Raw genomic sequence first — 19,673 nt, 5'->3', positions numbered from 1 at the left:
CAGGCGTGGGAGGGGCTTCGCGACGCGGCCCAATGGAAACCAAGCGTTGGCCTGCGCGGCGCGCGGTGCGCGGTGGGCTCGGGCGCTCCGCCCACCCCACGGCGGCCGTGGCTTGTGGGCGGGGCCTCTTCCAAGCGGATTTGGCGCGCTCAGAGCCCCGGCCTCCTATTGGTGCTTGCTTTCCTCTCTTTGTGGGCGCTCCCTGCGTAACCTAGGCCAGGGGCTGGGCGGGGCTTCCGAGTGACGTGAGCTTCTCCCCGACCAATCGTGGGCGGGGACGCGAGGCCGAGGAGGAAGCGGAATCGGCCGACGGCCGCCCGCTTCGTCTCCCTCCGCCGCGTTCCGGGCCTAAGCGGGAGCAGCGGGGCGGGCGTCAGCGGCGGTCCCGGGGCGGCGCTGGGGGCGGAGGGGAGCCGGGGGCCCGGCCGTCGCCAGGCACGGCCCGCAGCAGCGGGGAGGCCCGCGGGCGGGGCAGCCGACTTCCCGGAGGCCCCGCCTGAGCGCGCGGAGGAGCCCGAAAGCAGGATGGCGGCGTCGGCCCTGTATGCCTGCACCAAGTGCACGCAGCGCTACCCCTTCGAGGAGCTGTCGCAAGGCCAGCAGCTCTGCAAGGTCGGTGGACGCCGGGGCCCGGGCATCAGGTGGGCGAGGCCCGGGGCGCCCCGCAGGCTGCGGCCGGGGCCGGGGCCGCCGCGCTTGGCGGTCTCGGGTGGGGCTGAGCCGGCCGCCGCTAGCTAGTCCAAGGCGTCCAGACTCCCGGGGCAGACTCTCACCCCAGCTCGGCAGCCCTCTCCCTCCTCTGGGAGGCAGGGCTTCGTGTTTGCACTTTCTTGCTAGGATCCCGAACCCCAAGCCGCAGGGCTGATGGCATCCTGCTTCCTGTCCCGGAAAGCGAAGTGACTGGTTTGCAAACAGAGTGCTCTGATTTGGAGCTCCTCCCATCCCGTAAACGCTGTGAGCAACTGTGCAAAATAACGCCTGTAGCCGCCCCCTGGAAGTCAGTCCTGACAGCTTCCTTGATTTATAGATATTCCATACCCCCCCCCCCCCCGCATCCAAAGAAGACAAAAATATCTATGGCCTCCCGCTGGAATTACCCAGTCGTTTACTTACGTTGCCAGCCAGGTTTTATTGACACTTGACAAGGTTGAGTGATTTCTACCAGAAAAGTGAGGTTGGGTCTGTGAGATAAAACTGACTAATGTATTATCTTATTACAGGAATGTCGGATTGCACATCCTATTGTAAAATGTACTTACTGCAGATCAGAGTTTCAGCAGGAGAGGTTTGTATACTGAGAACTTTTTCATTGTTACAAATTCATGCAAAGAATGTCTGGGGCATTGTAATATCTGATAAAGTGTTTTGAGAAAATGCTTTTGCTTCTGAAATTTAAAATTAAGAACTTTCATACATACAATGAGAGAACACATTAGACAGTCCTGGTATTTATTTTAGAACTAGACTGCAGTTTGAGCATGACAAAATAGAGATAAATTGATGGATGGAAAAATGTACATTTTTGCCAGTAATCAGAATACAGTTATTTTTAAACTCTTTAATGGAAAAGTGCTAGAGGAAAGAGCGTATAGTGTTAGCAGCTGCTTCCAAAACTGACGTCACTGACATCTCATTGTGACTAGCACACAAGTAAGTAGCTCAAGAGAACAAATTATTCCTGGATGTGTGGAAATCTCAGTGGCTAACATCTGGCTGAGAAATGGGAGGCCCTGATGCATGAAGATGGTCATTTATATTGGTAAGGGAAAGTTAAAACCCAGAAGGAAAGACATCAGGGCTTTGCTTTGCTTTTTTCCCAAAAATTATACAGTATGCTTATGCTTATGCACAGCATTTAGAGGTGGAGGCAGGAGAATTACCACTTGGAGATAAGCCTAGACACATATCCTGAGACTCTTGTCTCTAGTAAATTAATAATATGGGAATTTTGTTTTTAAGAGAAATAAATGTACAAACTATCCTAAAATTAATACTCATGTTTTTAAGAAGTACTTGTGAATTAGAATAAATAATCTGCAAATCTTTTGACTTCATTTATTATTGTAGATCAACATGTGTTACTTACCCTAAACAGCTACATAAGCGTAATCATCTGGATATAATTTCCTTTTCAGCAAAACTAACACAATTTGTAAGAAGTGTGCTCAAAATGTCAAGCAATTTGGAACAGTAAGTATGTTTTTCATTTCATGTGATTATTATTGGCCAGTTACAGTTCTTCATGGCTTTCTTATAAAACAATCCAGTGTCTGTACTTAAGTATCTCAACATAGCAAAATAACTCATAGAAAAAAGTCTGTAGCCTTGGAGGGAAAATGGAAACAAGTTGAAAACAACTGCATGCTGTACCTGTTTTATAGTTAATTTCAGTGTACGTTTTGTGAAACTATTTCTTAAAGATACAATTGTAGCAAGTTCCTTAATGTGATGAACCTTTTTATTCACAATGCTAACATAATCAAACTTTCTCCTGATTTCTGCGACTTTTTATATGGCAGTACAGTTCACATGTATCCTGGTACAAACTGGCCCACATGTGTGCTGTAGATGTTAACATAACAATCCTGTTTATGATAGGTCCAAGTGCTGACCTTATGCCTCTACTGCCCTGAATATCCAAGTAATAAATATCCATGTAATAAAGCGTATTTATTTACTTACGCTGAATATGCTTATGCTGACTTTTTATTTTGAAAAGATACTTTCAGTTTACATTTACTGTGACAACTACCTACATAAAATGAAATTCTTTTTAGTTGGGTAAATGTTATAACAAGTTTATTTCCTCAAATTATGGAGTCATGAGACTTTTCTGTGACTAATTACCTAACCTCATAAGCAAATTTTCTATTGTGTAAATGCTGTGTAAGTCCTGAATGTGTTTCTCACAATGGTCAGATCTTTTGAGCATGCACGGTCGAGCTTCGTGACTGTGGAAATAAATGTTAGTAGAACGAATAGGCCCATTTGACTTTGAACATGGACTTGGCAAAAACAAATTTTTTAACTTAACACTTTCCTTCATTAAGTCCTCAGATATCTTAGTAACACTAGGTGTGTCTTCTGTAACTGAGTTCTAAATGTCTCAGTTATGTCTCAGTTAAACTGTGTTGTTTTGCAGCCCAAGCCTTGTCAATACTGTAACATAATTGCAGCATTCATTGGTACCAAGTGTCAGCGTTGTACAAACTCAGAAAAAAAATATGGACCACCTCAGACCTGTGAACAGTGCAAACAGCAGTGCGCTTTCGATCGCAAGGAAGAAGGAAGAAGAAAAGTATGTTGTATTTGTTATGACATCTTCTAGAAACAAACACCAGACAACTCGGCAGTTACATAAGTATAGCTCTAAGTCTGGTTTCCGATACCCGGAAGCAGTAGTGGAAGACTAGCATGCCTGTCTTTGCACCATGGATCCGTGTTGGTCTGTTCGGATGTCTGCACCGTAAACATCAGTGTGCTGTGAATCCTTTCACTTACACCCTCTTGCTGGTTAGTTCTAATTGTTGGTGTGAAAAACAGACCCATAGTAGCACATAAACTCTGAAGTCGGTATTTGTCTTTTGTTTATGCTCATGTTTGAAAGCACTGTTTGCTTCTGTCCACCTACAGTGACTTAATTATTAGGCGCCATCCCTCTGCTGACCAGTACTCACACAGGCCTCCTCTTGTCGGTTAGTTTCAGTTGCTTTGGAGGATGACTGTCCCTTTGAGGGGCTTACCCAGATACCCCACAGCACTGTATGCACCTCAGTGTTAAGACAGCATTTCCTCTATGCAATGAAATGAAATCAAAGAAGGCAGAAACTATATCTTAATTTCCGAAAGAGGTCACTTTCTCTCCCATGGACTCACAAAGTTGACTCTCATTTGCAGTTGTGACAGTCTGTAAAGTTGCCAGACTAGTGAGCTGTGGCTTGTCAGGGACGCGGGGGGTTAAGTTCCTGCCTATAATCGTAACATGCCTGTCGGTTCACCAGTACATTAATGATTTCTGAGTCTGTTTAAGATAGAGCATGTAAATTTAAGTGAATACATGGCCAGGAGCAGTAGTAACAGCTGTACAAAACCTAACCAACATGTTTTTCTGTGAGGATCATCACAGCTTTAGAACATTCTTCACTAAAGTGCCAGAACTAAATGTCCTGTGGGAAGAAGAGTTGTGTGCCTGTAAGAGGGGTTGGGAAGAGCGCCGCCTAGTCGGCTGTAGTTGGGGCTGTGATGTCTCTTGTCCTGAGTTTTCCACTGCTCTGTATCTGTAAGAGTAATTGTAAATAGGATTTTAGACTTAGAGGTCAATACATCTACAGAAAAACCCTGAATACAATGAGAATTGATTGTTACTTATGCTCCTATTTTTGTTTAAGTCAGTACTTACTATTGTGGAAAGTACTCATCATTTTGGTAATTACAGTGATACTAAAACACTCAGGCCGGATTTTTAAAAAATAATCAGCCATTTGTAGCCATTTCTCTAGACACTGTTGTAGCTATTTTATAGAAATAATAAAATTAAAGTACTTAACAATTTGGAGGTCTATAAATCAAGTCTCCTAGCCAGTTTTATAATCCTCTTGCAATATAATCACAAGTGTCAAATGTCTTAATTTTAGAATCTGCATGTTATATTCATATTCTGCAATTTCATAAGACTCGAAGAACATTACACATGTTCTGTGAAGTATGATGAAGTATAATTGCAAGTTCATTCTGCTTGCTGGGCTCACTTGCATGTTTTTGCACGCATTTACAAGTGTGTGTATTTATGCAGTTACTTTCTTTAAAGGTGGATGGGAAGTTACTGTGCTGGCTCTGTACCTTATCGTACAAGAGAGTTTTACAGAAGACAAAAGAACAGAGAAAGAGTTTGGGATCTTCACATTCTAATTCTTCATCTTCATCTCTCACCGAAAAAGACCAGCACCATTCAAAACACCATCACCACCACCACCACCACCACCATCGCCACAGCAGTGGCCACCACAAGTAAGCACTTTGAAATCCTTTAAAACACTTCTGGTATTGTTAGTGGTCTTTGCACAGCTATCTACTTCAGTGTGGTGATAAAGTGCTAGGCCAGTTTCTGTTGTATTGGTGAGCTGCTTTAATGTCTGGCTGTACTGTGAACATTTTCCACATGATACATTCGGTGTTTATGAAAATAATAAAGAATCATTTATAAAATCAAGATACGTCAGCATTTATTGGTTTTTCAATTATGCTAGTTAAAAGCTTCTGTTTTAAAGATAAGCTTAGGGCTTGCACGGTTTTTGATGTGGGGGTGTGTACCACAGGGACTTAGAGGTAGAGGGCGGACGGTGCTGTGGAGTCCTCTCTTGCGAAGCTTCAGGGAGGAAGCTCAGCTAGAAGGCTCCACTGCAAGCCCTTCCTTCCCTTGTTTGCTAAGCTGCCTTGACTTCCCAGTATAGGAAATTTGTTTCATTTGCCATTCCTTTGTCTTACTAAAATCATACTTAAAGCAGCCAGGGGGAAATTAGAACAGATTGTAAAGTCCTTTGTGACTGACAGAAACATTTTTTTTCTACTCTTGTAGTAGGGATTGAACCTAGGTCGTATGTGCTAAGCACAGGTTCTACCATTGAGCTACATGCCCAGCCCCTATAGAAGCATTGTTAATCTTGGAGGTTCCAAAATGTACTGTGGGTGCTTTGTTTTTTATTTTGTTGGTTGATGGTGTTTTTAAACATAGGTGTAGTTGTAATTGCTATTCAAATAAAACATCTTAAGTTTTAAAGTGATTTCAGATAGGGGAAAAATAATTGTGTGTACTGTTGAGGGTCTGTTTAAATGTAATTTTAGTTTTTGTAGAAAATCAACATTAAAACAGATTTACATGTAAATGAAAATCGCAACAAAAGGATATATTTTTCAAAAGAATTTGTTTTTTCTCTAAATTTTACTGTGTCTTTAGAATTTCGGATAGTTATTTAAATGTTTTTGTGTGTGTGTGCATGCAGTTGTTGTTTTGTTTTTTTGTTGTTGTTTTGCTTTGTTTTGTTTTTTTGGAGACAGGGTTCCTTGGTGTTACAGCCCTGGCTATCCTGGAACTCACCCTATAGACTAGGCTGGCCTCGAATTCACAGAGATCTACCTGCCTCTGCCTGCCTGCGCCTGTGCCTGCGGAGTGCTAGGGTTAAAGGCATGTGCCACCACCACCCGGCTAAAGTATGGTTTTATATGTAGGAAACAAATGGCTGCCACATTTAATTGCCTGCAAACCGCTCTTAAACTCATTGAGAGACTCACTGAGCTTTAACATTCACTATTACCATGTTGTAGTGTTTCCTAGGGTGATAGTGGTAAACTACTGTAGGTGTAAAGAAGATTTTGGGTTGTACATCAAAGTAACCCAGGGAACAAAGGGACACAAGCCTTGGTTCTGTTGCTTGCTTTAAGAAGAATGACAACTATGAACCATAAATGTAGAATGTGTTCTTCCTTGGCTGTCTTTCCAGGACTGGTTTTCCTAGCGTGATGGGTGACAGCCGTCTAATCGTTTACAAGGGTGGCTTACTAGTGGGAAGGGGAAATGACAATGGCACTTTCAACTTTTTACTCTTTGTGGGGATGGGTACATTAATCCCTTGTTATTCACGGGAGATCTTTTCTAAGTCCTTTGGATGCCAAAGTCCAAAGTGCTCCGTTCTCCTCCATGTTGTATGTGGGTTAGTGTTTGCATGGCCTATGCCTTCCTATGCACTGTAAACGGTCTGTAAATTAGTTAGCAGTACCTAACATGTGGATATGTTAATAACTAACTGTTTGATTCATAATGTAGTGGAAAGGAAGTCCTAGTATTGTAGGTAAAGTGAGTTTTAGTGAAATTTTCTCATCAATGTGACTTTCCTAGACAGTACTAACCAAGGAGAGACTAGACTTCAGACAGGCTGCTTAGGGAAACTAGGGAAAAATAAAAGAAATAGGCTGTTTCCTGCTCCTGCTTGACACATTTTAGCAGCTTGGTTATGTGAAGGAGTTTATCTGCACTTAGAATAACCAGATAAATGCAGATTTCTGTATGGAATGGCCAGGGCAGTTGATGTTATCATTCCTAGATTCTTACGTGATCCTGCTGTGCTCATGTACTCCAGACCCAAGTATAATTTTAAACTGAGTTATTGGAAATCCTAAAAAAGTTCTGTAATCTACCATTGTACATGTCTTTAAAAGCAAATAGAAGCTGCCTAGTAATCATTGGATTAGAGTTTGTCCTATTAAAATGTGATTTGTTCCATATCTCAAGTGACCTGGCTCCTGTGAAGAAAAGATTTATAACACAATTTGAGTCTGTAGGAAGAGAATATGTAGCTGTTATCAGATGTTACTCGTGTTTTTCAGAATCGGCAGTCTAAGTCCTGAGCAGGAGCAGGGACTGTGGAAACAGAGGTAAGTGTGCTGGTGTGTGTGTGTGTGTGTGTGTGTGTGTGTAGTGCACTGTGAAAATCAGCCCCTCTAACATGATTATTGAGGTGGTCAGGGGTATCTGAGAGGAAGAGTAGCTTATAACTTAGTGCCTCTGTTTTATTCTAATCATTTTTGCTAATGTTTACTTTCAGCCATAAATCCTCTGCAGCAATTCAGAATGAAACTCCAAAGAAAAAGCCCAAATTGGAATCTAAGCCATCTAATGGAGATAGGTAAAAATGAATGCCTTTAGTGCTATGAAAATTGAACTTCATTGAATAGTTCTGGTTGATTACGAATTATTACTACATATTTTATCTGAGAATAGAAACATGGGTCTCACACACCAACTTCTTTAAGTCACCTGGGAGATTACATAATCAGTTAAGAAAAATTTTTAATTTTGGCAATAAGAAAGTGGCACTGAACTATGTTCTTATAAATGGGGAATAAATTTGGGTTTTGAAGAAACAACAAATCTGAGTAGAGAACATTATTGTAATTGTTCTTCAAGGAAAAAAAAAACCACAAATCTGATGTAGTGTTTTTAAATTGGCCTGCTTGGAAATGTTTTGATTTAAACTATGAGGTGTGACTTTGTTTTAGTTCATTAGCCAAGTTTGTTGGTGTTACTGTACAAATTGGCTGCTTTACACTAGAAGTATTGACCCCCTGAAAGCTAATACTGAATTATATTTCTGCAGGTGTATGTAATGTGTGCCATTAGTAAGGTAATTTGCCAGTTGCATCCATTTCTGTCAGGTACATATTTTTTTGCATTAGCTTTAAGGATGTTTGTGGAATTGTCTAATTTATGCAATTTGAACATCTGCAGATTTTCCTTCTACTTTATGTAACTCTGTCTTACTTTTTTCTTTTTAGTAGCTCTATAAATCAGTCAGCAGATAGTGGGGGAACAGACAATTTTGTCCTTATAAGTCAACTGAAAGAAGAAGTCATGTCTCTTAAGCGTCTCTTACAGCAGAGAGACCAGACCATTCTAGAGAAAGATAAAAAGGTGAGGACATAGCCCAGTGACGCCTGGTAAGGTTTGCATCTTGGCTTTAATTAACCCTTGCAAATTTTCTTTAAGTATTTGGTAATGTTTATAATGTATGACCTTACAGGACAAACAACAGAAGCCCAAATTGGGTCTGAAACATCTAGTGAAGATAAGTAAAAATGGTGTATAATAAAAGTCTTGAACATTAGTGTTCATTTAGCATGTAAAGTTAAAACAGGCTTAATATCTTAATTTTAAAATGGGATGTAAGTGGAATATATAAATGATCGTGATTTCAAAAGTAATTGAAAAAAGTATATGTATTGGTCATGTCTCTGTCAATCAGCTGATGAGAGGTAATGATATTCACATGTCCTGTGGTAGTGGTTAGCAATACGTATCTAAGAACATTCTGTAGGAAGTGGTGTACTTACTGACCTTAGTATTTAGCCACATTCAGGATGAGATCCCAATTCTGGCAGTTTCTGTGTGGCCTTAATTAAGCAGGACATGTTCATGAGTTTAGGCCTTGGTTTCTCATTTCATGTATGTACTACACGCTGGTTTTACGTAAGTTAAAGCTTTGTGTACACACTTCCATAAAAAACAAACTTAAAACTTGATGGGACAGCTATGCCGACTGTAGAGTTTCCTGCAGCTCTTGGTAGTGTCCTGATGCTGCTGTATGTCGCATTGGAAGATCATTTACCACATACTTAGGTCCCAGACAAACATCCACTAGGAAAACATTTAAAATTTTTTTGACTGGTTCCTAAAAATCTCTAGTTGTTTATCTGTTTTGTTTTGGTTTTGTTTGTGTTTGTTTTTCCAGACAGGGTATCTTGGTAGCTTTGGAGCCTGTCCTGGTACTCGCCTATGTAGACCATGTAGACCATGCTGGCCTCGAACTCACATAGATCCATGCACCTGCCTGTGCCTCCCACATGCTTGGATTAAAGGCATGCACCACCATTGCCCGGCCTAGTTGTATTAAAAAGGAGAAATGAACACAGAGAAGACCTAGACTCTAAACGGTGCTTGCCATCAGCATAAGAGGGCTCGGATGTAGACGGTGCTTGAGCCCTGTCCAACAGCCATTGCTGCAGCCCCACATTGTGACGGTTGATGCCTTTAGGTTACTGCTCTATGATGTTTTTATTTTTGAAGGAGTGTGTCACTATGTGCCTCTGGCTGTGCTGGAGCCCAGGATCCTCCTGCCTCTTTGTCCTAAATGCTGAGATTAAAGACACGCCCAGCCTCTTTATTTTAGTATATACCACAATTTGAGTAAATACAGTATGTAAAAATTGTTATTGGCATGTAAGGTAAAATTGGACAGTTGTAGCTGTCTTGCTTTTTTTTTTTTTAGGGTTCCTTGTGAGTAGCTGAAGTTTTAAGTTTGTTTTTATGGAAGTGTGTAGACAAAGCTTTAACTTATGTAAAACCAGGTATGTCTATATTAACTTTGAACAAAAGTTGAATAAAATGCCATATTTACTGCAAAATAGCAATAATTCCAAACTAGGCATTACAGATTGTCTGTCAGGATATCTCATCCTTCCTAAAGCAGCAATCCTGTTGTGGTGATCCTCAATCACAAAATTATTTTCGTTGCTACTTTATATCTAATTTTGCTACTCTTAGGGATTATAATGTAAATATCTGTGCTTTCCAGTAGTCTTAGGTGACCCTTGTGAGAGGGTTATTCAACCCACCAAGGGTTTGCAACCTACAGGTTGAGAACCTCCATTGTAGTCTCTATCTCTAGCATCAACATTGTGTTTAGGTAGTTTATTGGCATTTCATGCTTTAGGGTTTCCTTTAAAGACCAAAAACACTGGCAAGTTTATAGTTAGGGTTATAGTAAGGAAAATAATTGTGTATCCAAAATTAACAGCACACTTGCTGGTTTTCTTTATAATTTTAAAAGGATGGAGTTAGTTTCCTGTCCCTGGTTGAGCTACTGAGTGACTTTTCTAAGGTAGGCACTATACTAGGTCAGACGATGTCTCTCCCTTCCAGCAGTTCAGTGTGGAGGCAGATCACGGTTCAGCGACTAGAATAGTTATCAGAGTTGATAGTGAGAATTGCCATTTCAGAACAGAAGCCTGTTTATAATGTACAGCATTGGCCCAAGCTCAGTTTTTCTCTTAGTTTTTGCATCTTTTTATATACTAGGTCTTGGGCTGGAGAGAGAGCTCAGTTGTTTAAGGCTAGGCTCACAACCAAAAATACATACTAGGTACTTGGTAATTAGCACAAACTCTGAAAGCTTACATAATGGCAGAAGCCTGAAGCTGTTTCTGTGTGGTACATTAATAGCAACTTAGGTTGTAATTTGAAGTCATAAAGTGCTACAATTTTGTGTCCTTATCTGTGAAATCATTGTTGTGTGGCCTCTGCCTCTCTACTCCATTGGATTTTCACTTTTCTGACTTGGTTCAGATTTTATAGCAGTTACTTCCACATGCCACATTGATTGCATTTCTGTGCTGGAAGGTGAATGTAGTGTGACAGCTTTGTGTATATAACAGTGGGTGCCAGTGAACAGTGACAAACGCTGTTGCCCGTAGCTGTTGAGTACATTTGCACGTTAGGAAGCCTTTTTCCTTTCATCACTGAAAGATTTTTTAACTGGGAACCTGTTTACTTAATGGGAAGTGTATTCAGTTGAAACACTCTCCAGGACACGAGCCACTAATGTTGCTTTGGCATGCTCCTTGTGAAAGTGTGACCATTTAGTCCAAAGTCACCCCATGGTTAAAACCCTGACAGGAGGAGGGAAACAGCTGGTACCAACTTCTTCCACCCGCAGCAAGGGTGCGCCTGTTGGTGTTTGTATGAGGGTCGATGCTCGTGCACATGAATGCCTTTTTTCCTTTTCAGTTAACTGAACTGAAGGCAGACTTTCAGTACCAAGAATCAAATTTGAGGACGAAGATGAACAGTATGGAAAAAGCTCACAAAGAAACTGTGGAACAACTTCAGGTAAATGGTTTTATTTCTGTGAGGTGTCGTACTGGGCTGGTGATTTAAGTCTGTATTGTAGTATTTCTTGACCTAGGTAAGTTGGTGTTATTATTAACCCTACCTTGTGTATCTCCAGTTAATTCTGACTTTATAATAAAGTTTTGAGAAGGTGACTCACTGTTAATGTGAAAAGCATGTAAGCACTAAGTGGGAGTCCCAGAGAGCAGTGACTGTCCAGCCAAGGTCAGAGTGTCCCTTACAGTGCTGTACTAAAAAAATGTGCTCTATACTTAGATACTCATTCTTCCGATTTCATTTAGGATGACTGCACGAGAGTAGATGACTGAAACCAGTTCTCAAAGCCTCTGATCAAAGGGCCTTTATGCTGTGTGCAAGTGCTGCAAATTAAGTTGGCCTTTGACTGTGTACTCTCTGAAAGTGTACTAGGTTCACAGTTGCATTTAATATGGATATATATAGTGCACATGTGACGTGTTCTTCAGCCATATAAAACTGAACAGTGAAGCTGCTCAGATAGTGAGCATCAGCATGTTCCCTTACGATTGTGTTTTTACCTGTTTTACAGATTGGGGCATGAAACTGTACTGCACTGGTTTCTTGTGCGGTTTATAAATTGTGGTATTTATAGAGTTAATCTTTGAGTAATAGGAGTATGGTTGTTCCTTTTGTTTAGTGCTCTACCCTAAGCTTAGTCCCTAGGTTAAACAATCTTAAGCATACAGATGTCCTTTTCAGCCTTCAGACATGAAGGGAGAGTTCATCTTTGAAAAGGATGTGTGAATACTGCTGTATTTGTTATGTTTTGTTTTCTGCTGGATTTTTTTCCCTAACACCCATAGATATTTTCTGTCCCAATCATGGTTTGGTGTGTCTCACAATTGAGTAGGATTTATGTACTCACTGGGGTCCAGATGTGTATTTCCTGTTCTTCCCAGTGACAGGGTATTGAAAAGGGTCCTCCTCCTCTTGTGCGTTAGTGAACTGTTTTTATCCACCAGCCATTATTTTGTTTTATTCTTACTAAGTTATGTTGAATGTTTACCTGGGATATAATCAACCTTCTTTAACTGAAGTACTGCAGTAAATCCTTCTAAGTTATAAAAATAACCATGATAATGGTAAGTACTTCTAGGTTTCATTAACCTGGTATGTACTTCCCACTGCTCGAAAGAACAATCCCCTTTGTTAAAGTCAGTTGCAAAAGAACCGTTTTTACGTTAGCCTGGTTGGTGTCTTTAGCTTACTTCCGATGCTACCATTGAGGCAAACGTTCACACAGAATGGGGGTGTAGTCAGTGGGTTTTGTATATGCTGTCCATATTTGCTCCTTAACAAGAGCTTGTTATGAGCTGCTCCCGTCTTGCAGGTGAAACTGGTTACGTAATTAGTAGAATACTTACATTGTGTGCTTCCGATTTTCCTGTCCTTTCCCCGTCCGTCCTGCATCTGCTCACACCCCAGGCTATTCGAGTGTCTCCGTATCCTTGTTATCAACACTGAGTTTCTGCTAGAGACACTGTTGCCTCTCGTTAGTGCCTGGGTAATTATCGTGTCTGTTTGGTTTGTTTGTTTTATTTTTGAGGCAGTGCTTCACTGTGTAGCCCAGTTTGGCCTCCTTCAGCCTCCAAGAGCTTGGATTTGTCCCTTTACACCTGTTTTCTTAATCTTTTTGTAGTATACAGAAGTTGGTGTTTAACAAAATTTACCTTGCTCTAATAGCTCTTTAAATACTTTAAACTATCAAACCCAGGAATACAGACTGAAATCCATCCCCCAAATGATGAAAGGTCTTCCTATGTCCCAATAATGCCAAGTGAAAACTGTTCTTTAGTAAGGAAAGCTAAAAGGGGAAGGGAAATGGCCTTCGAGTGCTGTTGTGTCCAGCCACTGCACTGTGGCTGTGTGATTAGCTCTTTCAACTGCCTGAGCCTCTTGTTTGGGGTGAGGTGTCCTCGAGTAAAGTGTGGGTAAGTACATAGGCAGTGTCTGTGTAGTTACTCATTGAATACACTTCCTTTATGTAGGCTAACATTTTAACTGTTTCTGACTTAAGTATTAAAATAATTTCATTGGTTTCTATAAAGTCAGTACATATACATTTAAATACTGCATTACAATTTATATTGCAACGACTTAAAATAAGACTGATGAAGTTAAACAGCCAACACACTATTTTTCTTAAAGCCTTTGCGTTCATATACTTTATCAACAAGTTACTGATGTCATTAGGAGACTATAAATACATATTGAAAATTAGCTGCAAAAGTTTTAAAGAGAAAAACTTTCAAGACCCACTTTTATTTTTAGTTCCTGCATTTTGTTGTAAGAATGAAAAATGTAAATTAAGTTTCACTTGATGATTGAAAGTGGAGTTGTAATTATCTGGTAAGCCGGTGTAGTAGATGCCTGTCAGTAACTGCCTCTGCTGCCCTTCCTTACTCCTGGCTCTGAAACTTGTTTCTTGAGTTTCCAGGTTTTAGCCAGTAGGTCTGTTGTGATTAAATAATACATAGCCACACTGTTACTGTTCACTTCTGACAGTGACTAGGATTTGTCAGAGAGTAACAGTTTAAGCTTATGAGTAGTGGGGGCAGCCTTCCTATGTCTGAGGATGTATTTTATGGTTGTGTTGGTTCTTAGTAGTGCCCAAGCTCCATACTTCAGCGCTGTCCTGAACGCTGTGTACGTGAGGACCCTTCATTATCTAAGTTCCCAGAGAGGGCATAGAGTAGCACAAACCCGATAATGAGAAGAGGCTCGGTGAAGGTCCTTCCTTCCTGTAGACCCCCAGCACAGTGACGTCCGTGAAGGTCCTTCCTTCCTGTCGACTCCCCAGCACAGTGACGTCAGGGCAGCCCTGCAGTGGTGACCAAGCCTTATATAGTCGGGTGGAAACTCAGACCTTAGACAGCGGTGATGTTAGGACTGTGCTTAAAACGATGCTGAAGTCATCTCGCTCACAAGAAAGGACCAACTAGAATGATTTCCGGGACCCACATGGTAGGAAGAGGGAGTGGATCCCACAGTCTCTCCTTTGATTTTTCACATGCATATTGTGGCCTGCACATACACACATACATGCACACAAGATAAGTAACAATGTTTTTTCAAGAAGGGCCTTTGGCAAATGATAGAGTGATTTTCACAAATGGTCTTATACTTTTTCTGCGTAACAGTAAACAGCAAATGGAAGACCTCATTCAGTTTGCTGGAAAATTCTCCAGAATAAACATTTGATTCATTCTTTGATGTTCAAGTTGTAGAATAACATGATGCATTTCGGTAGCTTTCATACTCTAAAGAATCAAATGTTTTTTCTCATTTTAAATTTGAATCCTCTAGGGAGAGAACCGTGTGCCATTTCTTGTGTAATTAACTGTATTTTTGGACAAATTATATCGACATTTGCCAGGAGCTCTTTCTACCTATCTAACCTTAAAAGATTAAATAAACTACCTCTTGGATCTCTTAGTATTTCGTTGATAAAAAATTTTACACAAATGGAGTAGTAGTATTAAGTAGTGGTTTCAAACGTTTTAAACCTTGAATTTTTGTTTCTCACAGGCCAAAAACAGAGAACTACTCAAACAGGTTGCAGCCTTGTCAAAGGGTAAAAAGTTTGACAAGAGTGGAAGTGTGCTAACGTCTCCTTGAAAAGGTCTCTCGTTTAGCATCTCTGCTTGACAGTGTCTGTTTGAGGCGTCCTGTGAAGCCCTTGAGCTCTGTGCAGTGGGAAATATTTTTACATGCCAAGGAAATTGGTGTGGTTCCTATTCACTTTTGTATTGACACTCGCAGCATTTTTTAAGTTGTAAACATACAGATAAAACTTCAGCTGGTTTGGAGTGACTTCTTAATTCTTTGATACCTAGAACTTTTTCTAGCAATAGTATTAAAGATTGTGGGGTGCACGTATGCGCACCGTATGCAATGCAACATGCAATAATGGAGTGCTTGGAAGAGCAGCCGCAGGGGTTGTGTTCTGCTTTTGTTTAACCTGATGCTGATTTCAAATAAATAGTTTTCAATTTAGAAATGCAAAACTTTTCAACAAGGGAAATGGTGAATACTGATTTTTGGGGAATTGTATTTTTACTTCGCATCAACATGAATTTAGAGAATCATGGTGCTTTTATTACAAGAGCTTCAGAGTATATGTGAATATGTTTTTAAAAGTTACATCGCTAACACTAGTGTAGTAATCCAACATTTCATTGCTGTTACAGGGTTGACGTTTACTGTACAGCATCCAAGGTAAAATGTGTTTTTGTTTTGTAAAAACTGTAGATTTTTACTTACAAGTGCCTTTTGCCACCTAATGTTTTTATTTATAGGAATGCTGATTTTTTTTGTACATATGGTTTGTTTAAAAATCATGTTAATAAGTATTTGTATATAAGTGCATATGTACAGAACCCAATCTCAAAAAGAAATCACTTAGTAACATACAAGATTGCATATTAAAATTAACTGATGATGCATATAGACTTAAGTGATTTTGTGGTTTGTTTCTGTATCATAAGGGAAGCTGTTGGTCATTGAGTTCATTTAATTATGTTGAAATACTTTCCTAAAGATTTAATTTTAACTCCATTTTGATAGAGTGATTTTATTTTTATGTTGTGTGGCTTCATGTTTATATTTTGTGAGTTACATGTTTTGCTTTATTTTTATATAAAATTTCCTTTAAGATTTATAATGTTTCTATAACGGTTCCTATATCTGCTTCTTTTATAATGTGTTGCTAAGTTAATATTTATGTACACCACACTTACTTTGTAAACTTAATACAAATCTGGAAAATTAAATAACTTTATAATCAAATCCATGCCTATGTCTGAATAATTGAAATCTATATGATTCAGACGCTATTTATAAGTAATTTGTTTCAAAGTATAAAATTGTCTATAACGATTATAGTGGTATGGAATAGATTCTGTGAAATTACAAAATTAGATTCTGAACTTTGGTGGTTTTCAGCCAGTAACCGAAATTGATCTGCTTAATGTTAGTTCTGGTTTCAAGGTGAATTTTAAAACTAAAGGCATTGCTAGAAGCAACGTGTGACTTCTTTTAGAAATATACAGTTAAACTTGTTTGAATCAGTCTGAAGGGTTTGTGTTTAGATAAATGTTTATATGGTCTTCATATCAAAGATTAGTGTTTTTATGCGTACATAATTATAACAATTCTTTTTCATTCGTTCAAGTTTTAGTAAACTTCTCATAGTTGTTTACTACAAGGGAAAGCAAATCTAACAATTTGCAAACACATAATTTTCAAGTAACAGTAAGATTGAATTAGATTTGGAAAAAGACAGTCTGTTGTTATGAGGCCCTCACAAATAATGTTAATTTATTGTTCTCACCCATAGTAGATAATGCCTTAATGTGGATGCTAATGTTTTGAGAATTTGCATTCATAAAGTAGTCATTCCTTTGCTTTAAATTTTGTAATGATTTATATTACAGTTTCCTGGCCATTTTTCAATCCACAGTAGTCACAGATTTTTCTAAATGAACTATAGTAGTTCTTATACGTTGTTGGAGATGACAGACATGGAAATTGAGAATCAGTTTAAAATAGTGAAGCTTTGTGAAGTGAAAGGCTAAACCCTAAATTTAGGGGGCTCACAGTATTCCGTCCTAATAAGACAAACTCTTTATTCTATGACCTTATTTTATAACTTAATTGTTTTGCAATTGTATAAGTTAGTAATTGAGTCTCAGTCCCAGATATGTAGTGTGTTGGCCTAATGAGTTGATACCTTTTAAATGTGGACACGTCCAGAGATACTATGGTGTGCTGTATTGTACTTTTAGCCTGTCTGCTGCAGTTAGCATATCCCAGTGAGGGTCATTTGGGATCCAGTTTATCATGTATTAATAGCCTGTGAATATTATGGTCATCTTTAGAGTGTATTGGTCTAAATATGCATTTTACAATGAACCTGTTAATGCTGGTCACATGTATAAATTAACAAAATATTGTACCTGTACACATCTGACTGTTGACATTTTGTACTTTTTTTCTAAGCCCAATATTTCACAATAAAAATTTGCCAAAAAGCTTTGTGTTAATTCTGCTGTAACGAATTAACTATATTTTGGGTGTTGAACAAACACATCTGCAAAGTCACAGTTGTCCAGTAGGGTGCCATATTTCCAGGTGTAGGAATCTCATTGTAAACATTTTGGGGCGAGGCATTATTATGCATACTCCAAGGTTCATGGTTTTCCAAGAAAGTCCTACCACAGTAGATATGAGAGAAATGATTGGGACTGGACATTAGAAGAATATCCTATGTGGTTCCTTCTGCCTTAGTGAGATGGGTAAACCAATCTGAATATAGCAGTATAACACAACATAGAAAATGAAAGTAATGTGTTGAAACATTGAATGTGTTTATGGATGTAATTAAGCTTCAGAGAAGCACAAAACTAGAGTAGTGATTGTTCACCATTGACAAGTGTAGGGACTAATTCATTATTTTGAACACTGGTATTATTTTCACCCACTAGACAAATAGACTAAAGGCAGTTTTTCTTGGGGGGAAAGTCCACTTAATGCTAAAACTTAAGGTGGAATAATGATGTCTTGGTGTTGCAACTTGCAGTAGAGAGAGCACATTGATGCAGTTGTTTGTGCTGGAGAAACACTCCCTATGAAGAGCTGCCCAGTTGGTAGACTTGGCTTCTTTCAAACTAGCAGGAAATAGAGCCCAGGGTCAGGGTGAAAGACACACCAAAAGGATATGATTGGCACTGGTGGTGGTGGTGGTGGTGGTGGTTGTGGTTGTGGTGGTTGTTTTAAGGGGGATGAAAGCAACGGAAATGGAACCTGAGGCGTTGAAAACCCAAATCAAATTTGTGGCCCTCATTAATGTGAATCAAACTTTAAAAAACGTTTAAGCAATTTATACAATAGGGGGATTTTCATCCTCATTACTTTCAGTATGACTGAAGGACCATTATTTTTCTGGTGTAATAATGGTTATAATTACTCTTTACAAGGCTTTGTGACACCTAAATTAAATGCTCGGTTTTGATTCATCTCATGGAGAGAGATGGATTCGAATATAAATCAGGATTGCTTGAGCTGCTGCTTTTAGGTGAATGATGTACAAATTACTGTCCCAATTTTGCGATGCATCTTTTTTGTAAAAACAAAACAAGCAAACAAACAAAAGGCAATGCAAACAGGACATTGTACATGCCTGTAATCCTAATACTTGAGAGACTGAGACAGGAGAGTCACAAGATTGAGACCAGCCTGGCCTGTGATGAGGCCCTGTCTCAAATTATACTCTGTGTTCATTGAAGGAGGGAAACATGAGCAGTATTCAGTTCAAGTGAGTAAGGAAAAAGAAAGTCGCCAGCACTCCAGGTTGGCCCTCATGGTTTGGTTCTGCTCACTTGTTCCCAGTGATGTCTGAGTAATGGCAGTTGTGGTGTGCACTGTGAGTCTGGTTCCCGTTCCTCCTTCCTAACAAAAGAAGTCAGAGCTGCAAAACGACGCACGGCTGGGACCGGAGCTCTGTGGTGGAGCACAGCCAATCGTTTTCATGAGCTGCTTGCAGATCTGCATGCACCAGATTATTGCAGGGAGTGCAGTCGGCAAAGGATCGTGCTGCCGAGGGAAAGATGGAAATGTGTGACTGCCAAGTTCAGGGTCCCAACTTCACAGCTGCCTGTGTCTCCTGCCTCGTTCCTGTGTAGTTCCCCCTCGTCTCTTATATTGAAGGGTTGGCGGTATTCAGGCCTCCATTCCGTGTCTCTTCAAATTTTAAAACAGTACTCATTTCCTAGTTTGTTAAGTGTTACCTGTAAGTCTAGTGTTGTGTAAATGTGTAATAGCAGACCAGATCCATCTTCATTTCCACACTATTTCAGTACTTCATGGCAACTCTGTTTACCGTGTGTGTGTGTGCGCGCGCACGTGTGTGTGTGTGTATTCTCACGCACACGTGGACACCTATGCCGCAGTGCATGTGAAGGTGAACGCTCTGCTTGTAGGAGTCAGCTCTCTGCTACTGTGAGTCCTGGGATTTGAACTCAGGCCATCAAGCTTGGTAACAAGCACCTTTACCTGCTGAGCCATCTTGCCTATCCAAGCCTTGTATTTAATGTCCAGAATTGTGTCCTAGTGCTTAACTATGCCTGTGACTCCCAGTCAGAAAGCAGCCAGACCCATCCCTTCTTTATGTCCTCACCGTAGATGGTGGAAAGGTAAT

General features: G+C 40.0%; 1 protein-coding gene across 2 annotated transcripts; it reads left to right on the top strand.

Annotated features, from left to right (window-relative positions):
* The first annotated feature begins 433 nt into the window (after positions 1 to 433).
* Fam76b (family with sequence similarity 76 member B) lies at positions 434 to 17,508 on the top strand. 2 transcript variants are annotated; one of them, XM_051198994.1, is made up of 10 exons: positions 434 to 612; positions 1,221 to 1,285; positions 2,136 to 2,190; positions 3,143 to 3,298; positions 4,808 to 5,007; positions 7,381 to 7,428; positions 7,599 to 7,679; positions 8,332 to 8,464; positions 11,336 to 11,437; positions 15,005 to 17,508. In XM_051198994.1, the coding sequence occupies exons 1-10, from the start codon at positions 526 to 528 to the stop codon at positions 15,092 to 15,094; spliced, it is 1,017 nt and encodes a 338-aa protein (XP_051054951.1). In that variant the 5' UTR covers positions 434 to 525; the 3' UTR covers positions 15,095 to 17,508. The 2 variants fall into 2 exon arrangements, with proteins under 2 accessions (XP_051054951.1, XP_051054941.1); XM_051198984.1 differs by having other exon boundaries at positions 435 to 612; positions 8,329 to 8,464.
* Positions 17,509 to 19,673: the final 2,165 nt, after the last annotated feature.

The sequence above is a fragment of the Phodopus roborovskii genome, unplaced genomic scaffold (assembly GCF_943737965.1).
Source record: "Phodopus roborovskii unplaced genomic scaffold, PHOROB, whole genome shotgun sequence".
Lineage (NCBI taxonomy): Eukaryota > Metazoa > Chordata > Mammalia > Rodentia > Cricetidae > Phodopus > Phodopus roborovskii.
This window is presented reverse-complemented; position numbering and strand designations above follow the sequence as displayed.